Source organism: Pungitius pungitius, chromosome 9, assembly GCF_949316345.1.
Source record: "Pungitius pungitius chromosome 9, fPunPun2.1, whole genome shotgun sequence".
NCBI lineage: Eukaryota > Metazoa > Chordata > Actinopteri > Perciformes > Gasterosteidae > Pungitius > Pungitius pungitius.
This window is the reverse complement of record NC_084908.1, coordinates 16,573,280-16,589,111: the sequence shown is the minus strand read 5'-3', so window position 1 is coordinate 16,589,111 and position 15,832 is coordinate 16,573,280. Positions and strand designations below refer to the sequence as shown.

The window sequence follows — 15,832 nt, the reverse complement described above, 5'->3', positions numbered from 1 at the left end:
GCATCATGCAGGATATTGATTCAGCTTTGGTTTCTAAAAGTCCATTTACTGATATGAAGTGGCCAAAAAGGCATTTAGCCACAAACATTTCAGAAAAGGCAATGATTAAAGACCCCTCCCCCCTTCATAGTTACACATCTTCTGGACTTCATCATGTAGCCTTTTTGCAACAGAGTGTAAAGTAAGAATGTTTTAAAGACCTGCTGAATATTTCACTTCATGTCAACAAATCCGCTGTAAATTCAAAACTTAAAACACATTCAATATGATTTATATTGGGTCGCATCATCATATATATATATATATATATATATATACATACATAAGACCGTAACGGTCAACAATAATGTGTCTTACTCATAGTTAAAATAGGATTTGGCATTTCTCCCCTAAAGTAAAACAAGTGTTATCTCACTGTTTAAAAATGAGGAAAAAAGATGAAACCCAAAAGAAAAAAAACGTCTGGTTGTTTGATTTCTGGATGACTCTTATTATCAAGCTCACCGCTCCAGATAGATTAATCGACTTGGAGAGCAAGTGTCCAAATATTAGGAAGGACATGCTAACAGTATTTTAATGAAATCTACGGCGGCTGGCAAAAGACACTATAAATCCTATAAATGTGCCGCTCTGCACGTTGCAGTCCTAGGTGGAAAGCAGAAATAGGAGAAACTTTGGGGGCATTTGGGATAGTTTTTTTTTTTACCTTCTATTTAAATATTTCCCAATAGTACCCTTTTTTTTGAAGGGATATATATATAATGACAAAGGCTAAACCTCACTCATTCATCTATTCCCGCTGCTTCTTTTTATCTACTGAAAACGTTTTTTATTATCAGTGGTTCCTAAAGAGTCTCCCCCCCCCCCCCCCCCCCCTGGTTAATATTGACGGGATAAAGGATCAGGGGCCTGTCAGAGGGCTCTTTGATCTGACTCGGTGTGACGACTCCTTGGTGATCCCCCCTCCCCAGCCCAAAACGGTGTCCATGCCACTGCAAATCTGTGCCAGCTGATGAGTGACCTCAGTGCCTCTCATCTTTTTGTTTCTTTTACTCTTCTCCTGTACTGTGTACACCGAGTACACCCAGGTGACTCGTTACCGTGGATACTACACTGCTTTCATGACATGGTTTACAATAAGTAAAACAACCTCAAAGGCATCTCCTGTCTTTCAAATGCTTCTCTCTCATAGATGTAAAAAAATATTTCAGTCATAATTTGTTCATGTACTTGTCGACGGGGCGTGTGACAAATCAAAAGCAAGTCATTTACAACAGAAAGGCAGGCATATATATACACACGCGATGACTTTGGTTATTCCAATACATCTCTAAATGTTATGGTTGTTGAGACTTTATATCTGACGAAGGCAACAGAAAGTTCCCTCCTTCTTTGTCGTTTTGGGTTAGTGTGCTTTTGTAATCCCGAGTGATAAGAGATGGCGGTGTCGAAGCTTGGTATTTTTAGGTGGATGCCTTTTCTCCTTCTTCCGCTCGCTGGAAACCCGAGAGGTGCTGGGATAGTGGCTCATTTTTTTTTTTTAACATGTGCACATGGGCCGACATCGGCACACGTGTGAACGGAGCGAGTACAGTTTGATGCACGTTTCTGCTGCTGTCTCCTTAAACCCGGGTGGACCCAGCTGCTCCCTCCGTGGAGGGCTCAAAGAAAATCATCGCAGGCAACTAATTGCCTGGCAGGCCTCCGCATCTGCTCTGCAGAGAGCAGCGCTGATGAAGTCACGGAGCAGATGTGCGTTTGCCTGTGTGTCGGTACGTGTGTTTGTGTTTAGCAGCTCCCGCTCTGTGTTTAGACTCAAGACATCAATATTGCATGTAGAGTTATTGTTGCAGAGCCACTCCTGGAGACTACTAATATAGCATGAATGAGGAAGTGAAATTCGCTCTACTCCCAGCTGATTGGTCCAAGGAAATACCAGCAAAAACCTGATTGGAGGATGCCTCCCTTAGATCCCCGTTGAGCTCTGAGTGTATTAAAAACTGTTGTTGGGTCCAGAGAGTAAACTAAGAACTGCTATTAACTCATTCTGACTGTGGAAGTAAGAAGTAAGTTGCAGATTAAAGTCAGGGCCTCACTTTTTTACTCATGTCAGTGAGAAAAATAATTGAAATTTATTGTTATTGGACTCACTTTACAATATTGCATTGTTACCTTTTTAATACATTGCAGGTACTTAATGTTAATTAAATGGCCACCTCATTGGCAACTCAATAATGTGACAATCAAAGAAAAAGGTACATCAAAAGACTGTAAAACACAATCCTAACTTTTTCCTTTTATAACCTAATTTTATTAGGTATCCAATAGTTACACTAACACTGTAAAACATGGCCAAAAAATGAATCCCAGCAGGTTTATCTGAATCATGTTACCAAAAAGTTTCAGCCAAAGGTCAGATGGAAAAATATTTAGCAAAGAACATTAATAACTTGTCCCAAAAGGTCAGTGTCCAACCTTGGACTATGCAATGATAACCCCCCCCCCACCCCCCCGCTGAGAAGACATTGGTTACTCTAATTAGTGGGGTGGTGACGGCTTCTCGGGGTTAGCTGGAGTGGCTGAGTGGAGGTTCTCTGTCAAAAGGAAACCACCGCGTTGTTATGTAGCAACCGGTCCCACGTCATTAAGCTCTCCCCAAAGTGTCAAACTGCTGGGAGCGCACCGCTCCTCCCCCCCCCCCCCCCGGCTCGCTCCGCCAAACTCTCATGGTCACCGGGGACGACCTTCGGCTGCAGCTGCCAATCACAAAGAGCCATGGCGGCGAGGGGTCTCTGAGAGAGGAGCCTATTGATTTTCCAGTTAGAGCCTAAGTAGTGTGCGCTATAGGACTAACGGACAGCCCGAGCAGGTACGTCATTATCAATGAGGCCAAGGAAACGGATCCTCTCACTCCTCACTCATTCATATTGGCCTCGCTCCCTTCCGCTGTCCCTCCTTCATGCCGCCCGACCATCCATCCCCCTCCGCTGTCTTCCCCGGGCTCTTGACAGACTGCGTCCTGGGATGGTCAATAAATCGCTCAGCCACAACACCGCGGCGGAGTGACGGGTCGGGATGACCTTCTTTCTCTTTTCTTTCTCCCGCTTTTCCTCCAGTCTGTCCCGCCCTGCGTTCCAGGTACAGTAATTGTAGCACCTGTGAGACATGAAACCTTTCCTTACCAGAGACGGACTCGTTAGCGTCACGGCTGTCCCCGTATTCCTCTCAGAGTTCCCCTTTCCGGGGATCCTAATCAGTTTGATCACAAGCATCGTTCCCCGCAGCCCAGTGTGGCTCATCCAGTCGTCAGGAAACCCAATTATTACCAAGCTGCTCCTCTCGATTTGCCTCACTGCTTACGTCAAGTCCCAGTCCGAGCTTTTGGGAGCTGCTCGGCATAAAGACATGTGCAAACAATCACGAATGATTTAAGCCTATTAGAGGAGGTAAGTCCAAATAAAGGTTTAAAGCTTCCTGATGTGAGTTTTTTTGTTTCCGAGTAGAGCAGTAAAGTCTTGTTAACTTTTTTCTTTTTACTGTCTTTATCTGTGTCTCCCTAACACAAAGTGAATATCGAAACCACTCCCCTTCCTTTTTGAGTCTCAAACCACATTGATGTTTACTGATTTCGTCTCTGGTGTTACGGTCCAGTTGTTTGAGTGAGGCTGTATCAGCAATGCTTAACTCATTCTGTTGGGATGAGGTCAGCCGCCCCCCTGGCCAGATGTTGGCTGTTTAAGTGATGGAGGAAGACTTGTTACTGATGGACCTCAAAGCTTTGAAGAAGCCAAAATACTGTCTTGTCCTTTGGCGCATGGACTTTCTACTTGTATTTGTCAGATATTCTCTGGGAGTTTGAGTTAAATGGAGAGATATGTTTTGAAAGTTGAGCCATACCCGGAGAGCAATTCAGTCAATCAGGCTTTAGGAAGTCTGTTGCTTGTTCCTCAACTTTGGTTTAAACCTCTATTTTAAAACAATTTTTTTGATTGTTGCGCTCACCACAGGAACACTTCAAACAAACATTTCAACAATTATGGGTTGGATAACTATGCATTTCTTTACAGATGTTAATGGTCCCCATAGGATGAGTCCCCTTTTCTTTGAGAATCCCCTAATTTTTACTTTAGGGCCAACCCAAGGTCAAAGGTATTGCTAATCCAGTTGTGTTAATTAACCTTTGTGATTTGAATTGGTACCAACTGTGGTGCCGGCATCCATGATTTCCAGGTGATGAATCCTAATCAACTGTAGCGATCCTTTGATATTTTTCCCCTTCTGCCAAAAACAAGTTTGACATTTGCGGTTCTAAATGCGTCGTCACAACAATTATTAGAAGCACTAATACTGACCATTGTATATTCTGCAGGAACTGTAGTTATCCCTTAACTCTTTACGTTGCACCATCTTTGCTTAGTTCTTGAATCTCTGCAGTGAGTGGTAACCAGGTCGGACGGCTCGGGGGAAAGACGATTGCCACATTGGCAGTCACATAAAGAACCATTACACACTGTCCTCTCGCCACCTAATGATGACTAATGTCTCTCTTCCAGTTGCTCTTCTCACCGAAAGAAAAAAAAAAAGCACACAAACAGCTACCCCATCTCTACCCCCCCCCCCTCCCTAAACACGCTGGGCTCTCTCCATCCCTCGGTGTGTGTGACCTGACTTTGGACCTTAACACAACCACAGATCACTGTGGCCGAGACCGCGGCTCACACTTAACCAAGCACCCCCCAGACAAAGAGCTGCCACCCCCTCTTTGCACCTGAGCCCAGCCCCTCCATCATGCTCCATCTCTGGGCTTGACTGGGCCAGTCAGGGGGGGGGCAGGTGCCTCCCCTCCCGTCCTTTTGATTGATCCCCTCTCTCCATCATTTATTCCCTTTCGTCTGCCTCTGACACGCGTGTCGGAGGCAACACAGCAGCCTGATGGATAGACCTGTTTATGGATGCCAGTCTGCCTGGTGGGCTACTGATATTACAATCGGCACCTGTGTACCTGCTGTTCACACAGGCCTCGGTTATTCAGCCGAGGTCAAAGACAGACGCCCAGCTTCAATTGAGGAAAAAAAAAAAGAAAAAAAAAATCGATGTCCAGCCCGGCATATTTCAAATTGGAATTGTAAATGTGGTCTTGTTTTGTCAAAATGGTCCGGGCTGCATTTCCGATGATTAAACTAGATCCATATGTTGCAGGATTTGAGTGAATATCCGTGTTGTTGGGTTTCCTCTTATCCTCACAATGCCTCAGAAATAGGAAGGCAAAATGACGGGACTACGACATAACGTTTATCACCGCGGTTCCTTCCTAAAAGAAATCAACGGCATTTATAACCAGATGGTTTTGTTTTTTTCAACGTGAGCTGAGCACTGTTGTGTAAAGATGAGAATGTGACTTTGCTGACTTCTGGGGCCTCCGTTGCCATTATGGTTAACGGCCCATCCAGTCTGGTTGAAATGGCACATCCATAGGGACATTCTGCTGATCACTTGCTCATCCGAGACTAATTTCCAGCAGACACCGGCACCAGCGAGCTTTACTTATGCCCTGTAGGAGAAACACTGTGGAATTACATGCAGTACAATTTGATTGGAATAAACAAGACGATTTTCAGATCAAATCAAAGGGTGGGTACGTTTTTATTTTTTTCTTGTACTTTCTTTAAATAACTTTGCAGTCATCATCAAACATTGTGCAATATTTAGACACTATCAATCATAATGGTATTCCAAATTCTATGATGCAATGTAGCAGGCAGGCTATTTCCGCAGATGGTTATCTTACACATCTGGACACCATATAGCAGACGGTGGAGCTGCAGACTACAGCTGGTGAAGTTTGTGTCACACAGCTCCAAATAAAGGTAATGTTAATCCATGTGTGCTGTATTTGCAAATGGATTTTACAAAAATGTAAAGTAATAACTTTATAATGTGATAGAGAGCAACACACCTTACTTGTATCTGACTTGTTGGATTGACCCCAGCCCCAAAAACACTCAAACAGGAAAGAAATGAGGAAAATTAACTCTGCAACGCAAATGGTTTAAATTTGTAAACAAACTTTTACTTCAAGCACATCCAAGTGAATCTTTTCGTACTTCCCTTGTATTTAAATGACTTTATAATCTATCTGCATTGGGGATGTAGAAGGTGGTGATTAATTAAATTCACTCTTTTACAGTTGTATCTTTAAAATGTTTGTCACTGATGAACCTGTAGCTTCAATTGAGTCACCTTCAAATTCTTAAAAGTTTCTCTTTTATAAAAGTCCCATTCTCTCTCTCTCTCTCTCTCCTTTTGCTTTGGAGGACCAACCCCGAATTCCCCAACAGGGGTGTACTTTTCACCCCACACCCACTTAAGCTTGTGACAAAAGCCGGATTAGAAAAGAATTTACTTCAGCGAAGCCTCGCACCAACCCTAAAAAAAAAAAAAAAAAAAAAAAAAAAAAAAAGCCTATCCATCACTAAATGGCCAAATGAGAGATTGAAGGAAAGCGGGGAGAATGCGATAGGAGCCGGTCAGCGATCTTAACCTGTCTGATGTTTGCCTATGGCAGCTTAAAAACACAGTGCCCAATGCATTGAGGCCTAAACACCTCCTTCGCTTCAGCGGCGGCTCTGTGCTGTCTGCCCGATTTTCTGAATATCGGTGAAAAGCGTAAACATTCCTTTACTCAGTTTCCTGATGTGCAATTGTTTACTGATGAGCATGACAAATCAAGAAACGTATATGTATATTCCAACCCTTTCAGCACACTCCCAACAGGTGCCTGCCACTACTGTGACGGTCTTGTACTGTGTGTAGCTGCCTCGCAGCTTAGAAATAAATTGTAAATGCCCTGGTTGCCTCGTTGAATGTTTTAAAATATGCATCATGCAAAGACAGCTCTTCTGGAGGATCTTCTGAACACCCCTCTTCCCTTCCACTTATGTGGCCTTATCCATCCTTTGTTCCCCATCACCTTTGAGCCACTAACTCTGCCCTTGCGGCCCCAGTCTAAGCTGCAGTGGGTAAAAAAAAAAGAAGGAAAAAAGTGAAGCTGTGTTTTCGAATATAAAGAAAACCGAAACAAAAAGATTGTAACACTTTTGTGTTGGAAAAGGCTCACACTGTTTTTATTTACCGAGGTTATGACTCCTTTTCCTTTATGGATTCCACGTTTATGTATATCCTTGAAACCATTGGTGTTTAGTAGTGCCGCTTTAGTGTTAGGGGGGGGTCTTCTGAGGCTTTCGTCCTTATAGCTGAAGCCCAAAGGCTGAATGTTTAATGAGTTAATGCACTGAAGACTTCACTTCTCTACCAATTAACCCCGAGATCACTGCAGCATTTCCCTAAATCCACACAAGGGCTTTTTTTTTTGTTTTGTTCCCTGCTTAAAAAGGCTAAGCAGCTACGGAAAGGAGAAAAGGCTAACCTGTTAGCAAACAGTGAAAAGGGCCGAAAAGGGGTTTAATCCTTATTAGGCTAAATTTAGACTAAGTGCCCCCACAGATCCTTTCAAAAGGGACTTTCTTCAGGGATTGCAAACCCTCACTGGGTGACGTTTGGGATGAATGCTCTGAGCCTTTTAGGCGTCATAACCTACACTTGCTCCAAGCTGGGCTTGTTTATTTTGCTTTTAATTCTCTCACACTCCAGCGCAGCTTCTTTAGTTTATTTATTTTCAGCTTGTAGTTTGTTCTGCTGCCCTCTAGGCACATAGGCCTTTTGTGTGTCCAGTGGTTACGTTGTGAATTAGTTACATGCTGGTAGAACAATAGTCCCATCAGTCATTCGTGCACTCAAATGGCTTTGACTACAATGCGTCCAGCTTCGAGCATTGTCTGTTCTCACCTAATACAAATATTGTAGCTATATGCACAATATAGAAATCTCACTGCTTATTATTGTTAAAATAGCGCGAAGATTCGCCTTTTTTTTCCTTTTTTCTTTCACTCGACTCAGGAATCCGGTTCAAGTTTTGCTCTCACCAAGTACGGGGTGTGGACTGGTTGCTGGAGAGGTGCCACTTCACCCAGCAGCACCGTGGCTCAGCGGTAGAGCAGGGCCGCTCTTCAATTCCAAATTTTTCATATGGATGGATGGATAGTTAGAGCCCTGATGGGCAGTTTGTTCCTCACATGGTGTCCCCCCTGCCATCACGTAATGAATGGGTGAGTGATCATAGTGATTAAAGCGCTGCCGCTGGTCGGAAGGCTAGAAAAGCGCTGGACAAATCACAATTTTCTGCGGAGGTGCCCTTAAACTAGGCACCAAGCCGCTGATGCATCCGCCTGTGGATGTTAATGAAAGACACATTCCCTATAAATATTATAATTATACCCGTTAAAATAAACTATAATCGATAAGCCAGTTGGCGTAGATCAGCATTAAGGCTCTAATTCAAAGGGAACAAAAAAGATTAAAACGCTACATATTTTTCTTAACCAAAGGCTTTATTTTGGCGGGGCGCAGGGACTTTCTGGAGTTCTGTTCTCACCCCCAGGAAACCTCAAGAACGGAGATCTTTTTTTGAAGAAGTACTTTTTGGGTTTAGCTGTGTACTGAGGTACATCCCTCAAGCTGCACTTGTCCCACAGGTCAACAGTCACGGAGCACATGACTGGTTGGTTGAATCGTACTCTTGCTGAAGCCAAAAGGCGACAGAAGACCTACCGGAGCGTGAAAGCAGAGTCATGCGGCTGCACTGTCTTGAAGTCATGTGATTCTTCCTCACGGTGAGGGGGCATTGATTTCCTCTTGAGTGACTCCTACTTCCGCCGACACCTAACGAAACATGGCTCTTACAGTGAATCTGTACGATGAAAATACCCATCTTTCTGTCCCCGTTTCCAGTACAGTATTCCTTCCTTTTTTTTTCCTTTCTGCCCATCACTCAATCTCAAAAGCAAAATCCGTCTTAATTGGCTCCAGAGGGCTCTTGGAGTTTTTGTGTCAACGTGTGATGAGAGTCCTGATTGGTCCAGAGGCGCAGGCAGCAAACAGACCCTTGTTAGTGTGTCGGGGGCCCTTTGCTTGCTCGTTAGTCCGATGAACTCATTTACTGATGGGGAGTGACAAGGCCTCGTTTACCAGCGTGGAGCAGAGGGTGGTGGTGGGGGGGGCAGAGGAGGCAAACGGGGGATATACGTGTGAGGAATAGTGAGAGTAGGAATATAAGTGTTGGAAAACCGTGGTATGTTGGTGGATACACCCTTAAAAACCCTTAAATATAACGAATGAAACGACAGTCTCTGGGTCCACTTAAACTCTGGTTATTGTATCTGACGTGATTCACATGACGTTGCTGTTTGTCTTTTCGTGGAGTGCCGAGTGGTGTCTGGCGAGGGGGGTGGAACGTAAACGAAAAGATGATAAGTCTCCGGTTTATTTTTTTGTTATGAATTCTATCCAAGTTCTCCCGATGCGGCTTCTCCCTCATCTCCGTTTTTGATGTTGATTGATCACCTCTCTTCCTCCCGCTCATTAATTTCATCACCTTATCTCCCACGCCACTTCATTTGACCAAAAGGCAATAATAAATCCCTCATCCATTATCCTTTAACAGAGGCAGCCATGCGGAAATACTTAATAACGGGCAACAAATTGAACTTCAATCACCTCATTTCCACTCAAGGATGCACGGCAGGCTAAACCAAAGGAGCAAATGTGCATCTACCTACTCATCAAACATTCGTGTTTTCGCTCGGTGTTGAAATGAGACCCCCCTAACACCCCCCCCCCCCCCCCCCCCCCCCTCCATTTTACCACATATGAGGATTTACTTTATTGGTAATTGGCAGCTGCTTCTGTCAGCTTCAACTCAGGTGTCTTATCAGCCCCGAAACACACAAACAGCCGAGAGCCCCATCCATCTTGAACCATGCGGTTGCTCTGATGCTCCTCCAACTCGTTCCCCCCCGTATTGGGCTGCAGTTTCAAATGATTATATTTTGTCCGTGGCGTCGCCTTGTTCCTCCGCTTGACTCCAGCTTCTGAAGAGGCAGCGGTTGTTAAAAGGAGAACGGCTTTGCCGAGGAAAGGGCGGCGAAGAGGGTTGATCCGGCGAAGGGCTGTCTGCGAGATTCAAGTTTGTAGTGACAGAGTGTGTGTGTGTGTGTGTGTGTGTGTGTGTGTGTGTGTGTGTGTGTGTGTGTGTGTGTGTGTGTGTGTGTGTGTGTGTGTGTGTGTGTGTGTGTGTGTGTGTGTGTGTGTGTGTGTGTGTGCGGTTACACACGGCAGCCGCAGTCACTCGGCCCCTCTTCATTTGTCCCTCTTCATTCTGCAGTCTTTTGGTGCATCTGACAGAGACAAACGACAGTGCTCCAGAAATGAGCAGCAGCAGCTTGGCGCACAAACAGGTTGAAGGGGGAGGGGGAGAGGGAGAGAGAGAGAGGGAGAGAGAGGGAGGGAGAGAGAGGGAGGGAGAGAGAGGGAGAGAGAGAGGGAGAGAGAGAGGGAGAGTGAGAGAGAGAGGGGGAGAGAGAGGGAGACTGAGAGAGAGAGGGGGAGAGAGAGAGAGGGAGAGGGAGAGAGAGAGAGAGAGAGAGAGAGAGAGAGAGAGACGCAATCAAGGCTGGTGCCTTTGTTTTCTGTTTGGCCGTGTCCTCTCGCGTGACGCTTTGAAATTGATCTCGGGACGAACCAGACCTGAATCCGTGGGTAATGTTCCACTTGAAATGAAACATCAATAAAACTCTGCTTTATTCTCAACCAATCATGTTGACATACAAGCTCTGGGTTTTTTTTTTATGTTCTCCTTGTGGAATCTTATCTGTTCTTTTCAACCTCAGTGTTTTTTATTTATTTTTTGTTTAAATCATTTTTAAACTTAGCCTTTTTTAGGGAATTTATATGTATGGGTTTTAGTGCTCTTAAAAAAAATTAAAAAACATCCTCCCGCCTGTGTAGCTTTCTCATCTGTTTGAACCTGACTGATCCCCTTCCAGCATCACTATTTATCACCCAGGAAGCCGGTGCAGCCATAATTCCATCTCGGACAATAACCTCCACGCTCTTGTAATTTGTCCCCGACGTGGTCCGAGCGCGCGAGAGCATTACAGCTCGGATAGTTTGTCACGCTCCTTGTCACCACCTCGGCTTTTTCATCTGCAAGGGAAAGGGCGGTGGCATTGATCTTGGGAACATAGAGTGCTATTTACAGCGTTGCGGGAGATTCATCGGTTCCGGCGGACAAATATGATATCTGGCTGCCTCCCCTGCCGTCAAATCCATCTGTGGAGTCAGACACGGCGACTTTATTACTTGGGCCCGGGACGTCTTCTCGACATCCATGAGGTCCACGAGCGTACTCCTGGGGATGGATTGAGTCAACCACTCCCCTTTTGGGAGGTTAAAGGTTACCTTCCAAGCATTCACTCGTCATGCACCTGAATAAACGGAATTTCATTTCTGATCAGTGTGAGGAAGAGAAGCTGATTTAAAATAAAATGCATGTTTTCCTGTTCTTGAATTTATTTCTCTGTAACTGTATTCATCTTTTATGAGAAATGAGCAGCTGTGCAGCCCCATATTTATACAAGTTACTCCCGTGGCAAAAGATTAATTTGTAAAAAAAAAAAATGTATGCATTGCATATATGCTTCATATTTGCTGTGGGTGGGGAAAAAATGATCATAGTGATTTTCCTTATGAAATGCTTTGTTGAAAGAGAAAAAAGATGCTGTTTACTCTTATGCCCCGTTAAGGAAGATGGGAGGCTGGTGGTTGCGGTCCCAGCCAGCTTCTCCAAGCCAATAATCCCCATTTAATTGAACTCCAGAGACTTTGAAGTGAGTCTGTGATGCAGGCAGATCTTATTCCTCACAGGGACGGCGAGGGACAGGCCCTCCTCAGCTGGTCCCCTCTGCCGTCCCCCGGCCTTTAATGAGCCCCTTTAACTCAACACTAGTCCTAGCTTGCTTGCTAGCTCACATTTGAATATTTCCGATTAATAACGCACCCTCTGAGCCATGCTGTGCCCCCCCCCGTTCTACCTGCCCACCACGCCTTTGTAAGGCCCCCCCCCCCCCTCCTGTCAGCGGACGCCTTTGAAACCTAAAAGCCGAGGTTGAAACAAAGGCCTGAAACCTAAACGGCGGATTAGCAGGAGCACCGATGACGGGCGGGCGGGGGGGCGGGGGGGGGGCAGGGCCGAGCATCTGGGTCTGGTGGGGCGCCGTCAGAAACGGGTCACTCCGAAAGCCACCGCCGTCTCCGCGGGGACGGATTAAGCTCAGCTCATCGAAGCATTTTTTAAATCAGGAGCTGGCTGGCATAATATTGTTTGACCAGTCAGTTGCCTCCATGGGAATAGTCTAATTAGGGGTTGTCCTCATACTGGTTACAAGAAACCCTTTCTATATATATATGATTTCCAGATGCTACTAGTCAGCTGCATGCTGTACAATGGATTATCTTTTAGTGAACTAAACGTTTCCTTCACTGTGTCCCTCTGAGTAGCGCCCCTTCTCTTGCTGAAGGGAGCTCTATTTCATTGAGGCTGATCAATATAAGACATTAATCGTGCTGTTCAGGCCGTCGCGCCGCCTCGCCTGAGAAATGAGCTAACCCAGCCTCCTTCTCTCCCGTCAGATTTTAGCCTACACCGAAGGCCTTCATGGGAAGTGGCTGTTCACAGAGATCCGCGCGGTCTTCTCCAGACGCTACCTGCTGCAAAACACCGCTCTGGAAATCTTCCTGGCCAACAGAAGTAAGGCGACACCTGCTAAGATTTCACTTTTTTGTATTGCGTTGATGCTGGAGTTTGGTGTGTGCGCGGGGGTTTCATGCTGTACAAGGAAAATGACAGAGATTCCGTTTATAATAAATGTGTATTTGTCCGTGCTTGTCTCCAGCAGCAGTCATATTCAACTTTCCAGATGCGGCCACAGTAAAGAAGGTGGTCCACAGTCTTCCGCGTGTCGGCGTGGGCACGAACTTTGGCCTCCCGCAGACCAGGTGAGGCGCCCAGCTTGGGGATTCAAAGGACCTCTCTGGAGACATGCAACACACACACACACACACACACACACACAGCACCACATCCGAAGCATTTGGAAAACCAAAGTTCCAGAGAGAGACAGCAGTGGACCTGAAACGGGAGCAGAAAACATTCAGCATGTTGATACGCCGCAGACCTCTTGCTGAATCCTGCTGTCACAGGCACACAGGGGTTCGGTCACTAACTTGTCAATCACCTCCCACACTCTTCTCCACCCCCCCCCCCCCCGCGCCCCCCTCTCCGCCTCCAAACATAATTGGCTTCACACAAACAGAGTCCAGTTCATTTATTTATTTCCATCAGTGTGAAGTAAATAGTTGCTTGTAAGCCTGCAGGCCGAACCCCCCCCCCCCCCCCCCCTCACATCGTCTCCTCTCTGTGTCCAAGAAGCAAAGCCCCACCCAGCGTGAGGCCCCCTGTGATAAATCAAGAGAAATGGAGTCTTGCCTTTTTATGGAACATTCTAATTAACTTATGCAAAGTTTGAACTTTACTTTAGGTAAATGGTTGTAAAAGATGTTATTAAGTCAGTTTTATTTATATAACCTCAAATCAGAAATATGCATCTATAAAGTTTACAATAATGTAAAGCAGATGGAACCTTCTATACTCGGAGACCTCATTTTAGGAGAAAAATAATATATGAGTAAATCATTTCCCAGTGTTTTGGGCAAAGTACACATAACTACAGTTTCCTGTCAGATTTCAGACTTTTTCTGAGAGTGAAAATACCTTTCATGTAAACAATAGTAAACATGGAAGAGCTGTAACCAAACATATGTTAAATCAAAAATCTTGTTTTAGTTTTCATATTTGTTTCCAAGTCGGTTGTTCTAAATCTGAGACTTGGCAGTTGTTGTCTGGTGGGACGCAGGAAGATTTAGGGTCCATGGGAAATGTTTCTACAAATCTGGGAAACAAACAAGCAATTGAAACGGTAAAACCACAGGCTGTATAATTAGTCTGACTAAGGTTGTGCATGTCAGGAAGGAAATGCATGAACACTGTGTGTATAATACACAACACACACACACACACACACACAGGGTGAGATAATTTGTGTGTATTTGTGTTTGGCTCATTTATCAAGCTAGTCTGCAGGCCAGGTTACACCCAGCCTCTTTGACCCGAGGACAGCTGGAGTGGACCGCTCAGTGCACACACACACACACACACACACACACACACACACACACACACACACACACACACACACAGAGCTTTATTTAATGTCAGAGTGCCAGAACAATGATTGCACAGCCACACTTCATTATCCATGTAATATTGTGATAAGTAGAAATGACCCTACTTCTTTTAAAACATTTTGCCATGATCAGGCCCCTGGTGTCTTTTCTCCTCTCTATGCCTTTACATTTGGTTATTATTTGATCTACTGGAGATGAAAAGAAAATATAGAAACCTACTTAAAAGGTCTGTGTTAATGCACATTATCGCTTGGCGACACGACAGAATATGAAGAATAATGTGTCTTGTAGTACACTCGTATTTTTACCTTTGAGCAGCCTAATGACTATAATCTCGCACCATGACAGTGATTGATTCCATCATTTTCTTTTGTTTTAATTGGATTGGGGGTCATTTGTTTTTGTCCTTCTGCATAGATCATACCCTCGGCTCTGTGTGTGCGCACATATACGGAAATATGTGCACTCAAACCAATTTATTGCAAATTTGTCTTCTTAATTAGCAGGACTGGAAGTTGAAAAGATTTTTCATCTAATAACATCTGTATTGTAAACGTCTAATAAGCCCAAAGCTTTTTTTTTTCCTCCAGTTTGCTAATTGCCATCCTTGCTACCCATGTGGTGACCGACTTTACCTCTTTACTACTTCACACTGTGGCTTAACAGATCAAAGTGTTTGAATGTCAGTTTTTCCCTCTCTTTCTCTTTGTAGACGCATATCGCTGGCCACACCAAAGCAGCTATTCAAGGCCTCCAACATGACCCAGCGCTGGCAGCGCCGCGAGATATCCAACTTCGATTACCTCATCTTTCTCAACACCATCTCTGGTGAGGACACGCCGACCGACGCCTGCAGATCGCGGCCTAAACCCGCCAACAGTTGGTCCGGGGCGTGTGTAATCTTTGTTGCCCTCTCTTTTCCTCCCATTGTTTGGTTCCCCCGTCAGGCCGGACCTATAATGACCTGAACCAGTACCCGGTCTTCCCTTGGGTTATCACCAACTACGACTCAGAAGAGCTTGACTTGACTCTGCCCAGCAACTTCAGAGATCTGTCCAAGGTAAGGCACTCGAGGCCCATCCTCTCCTCCCTCTTCACTCATATCTTTACATTTTTTAATCCTAAAGAGAGGGGAAATATTTGGTGGCGTGTATGTCTACATATTATGGTCCATTTATGGTCGCTGTATAATAGCCAGTGATCATATTTTAGCAAACCAAATCTTTAATCACTATCTTCATTGACTGATTGCTATCTTTTCCCAGGTGTGGCTCTGTCCTCATTTTATGACTCAATTATTTATTTTTGTTGTTGTTAGAAAACTAAAAGTATCTGTCTGTGTATCTTTGGGATCACGCCTGATCTACTTTATAGGGGAAATCTATCCGGATAAATTGGTGTAATTCTACGGCAGACATCCTAAAATGGCATATCAAATCCCTATTTCAAACTTCATAATCGAATTCTTTCAAGTTTGACCTTCTGCAACACCCCAGGAAGTGAAGAAATACTGCCTGGTTGCTGCAGGTGATTGGGTTTAAAACAGTGGGACGTGCACCGAGATGCTCTCTGGCACATAAATACACTCACTCACACCACTGAAACTACTTAAAAGATTCTCCCCCATGTTCTA

General features: G+C 44.8%; 1 protein-coding gene across 6 annotated transcripts in view; it reads left to right on the top strand.

The window, feature by feature from the left end:
* Nucleotides 1-15,832, top strand: part of lrba (LPS-responsive vesicle trafficking, beach and anchor containing) — a 152,715-nt gene that overhangs the window by 97,257 nt on the left and 39,626 nt on the right. For 5 of the 6 annotated variants that reach the window (XM_037471218.2, XM_037471216.2, XM_037471221.2 and 2 more), the window contains 4 exons: nt 12,586-12,703; nt 12,849-12,951; nt 14,912-15,027; nt 15,147-15,259. In XM_037471218.2, the coding sequence (XP_037327115.2) occupies nt 12,586-12,703; nt 12,849-12,951; nt 14,912-15,027; nt 15,147-15,259 (450 nt within the window). The remainder of the gene's footprint in view (nt 1-12,585; nt 12,704-12,848; nt 12,952-14,911; nt 15,028-15,146; nt 15,260-15,832) is intronic. The other variant, XM_037471217.2, reaches the window with a different exon arrangement.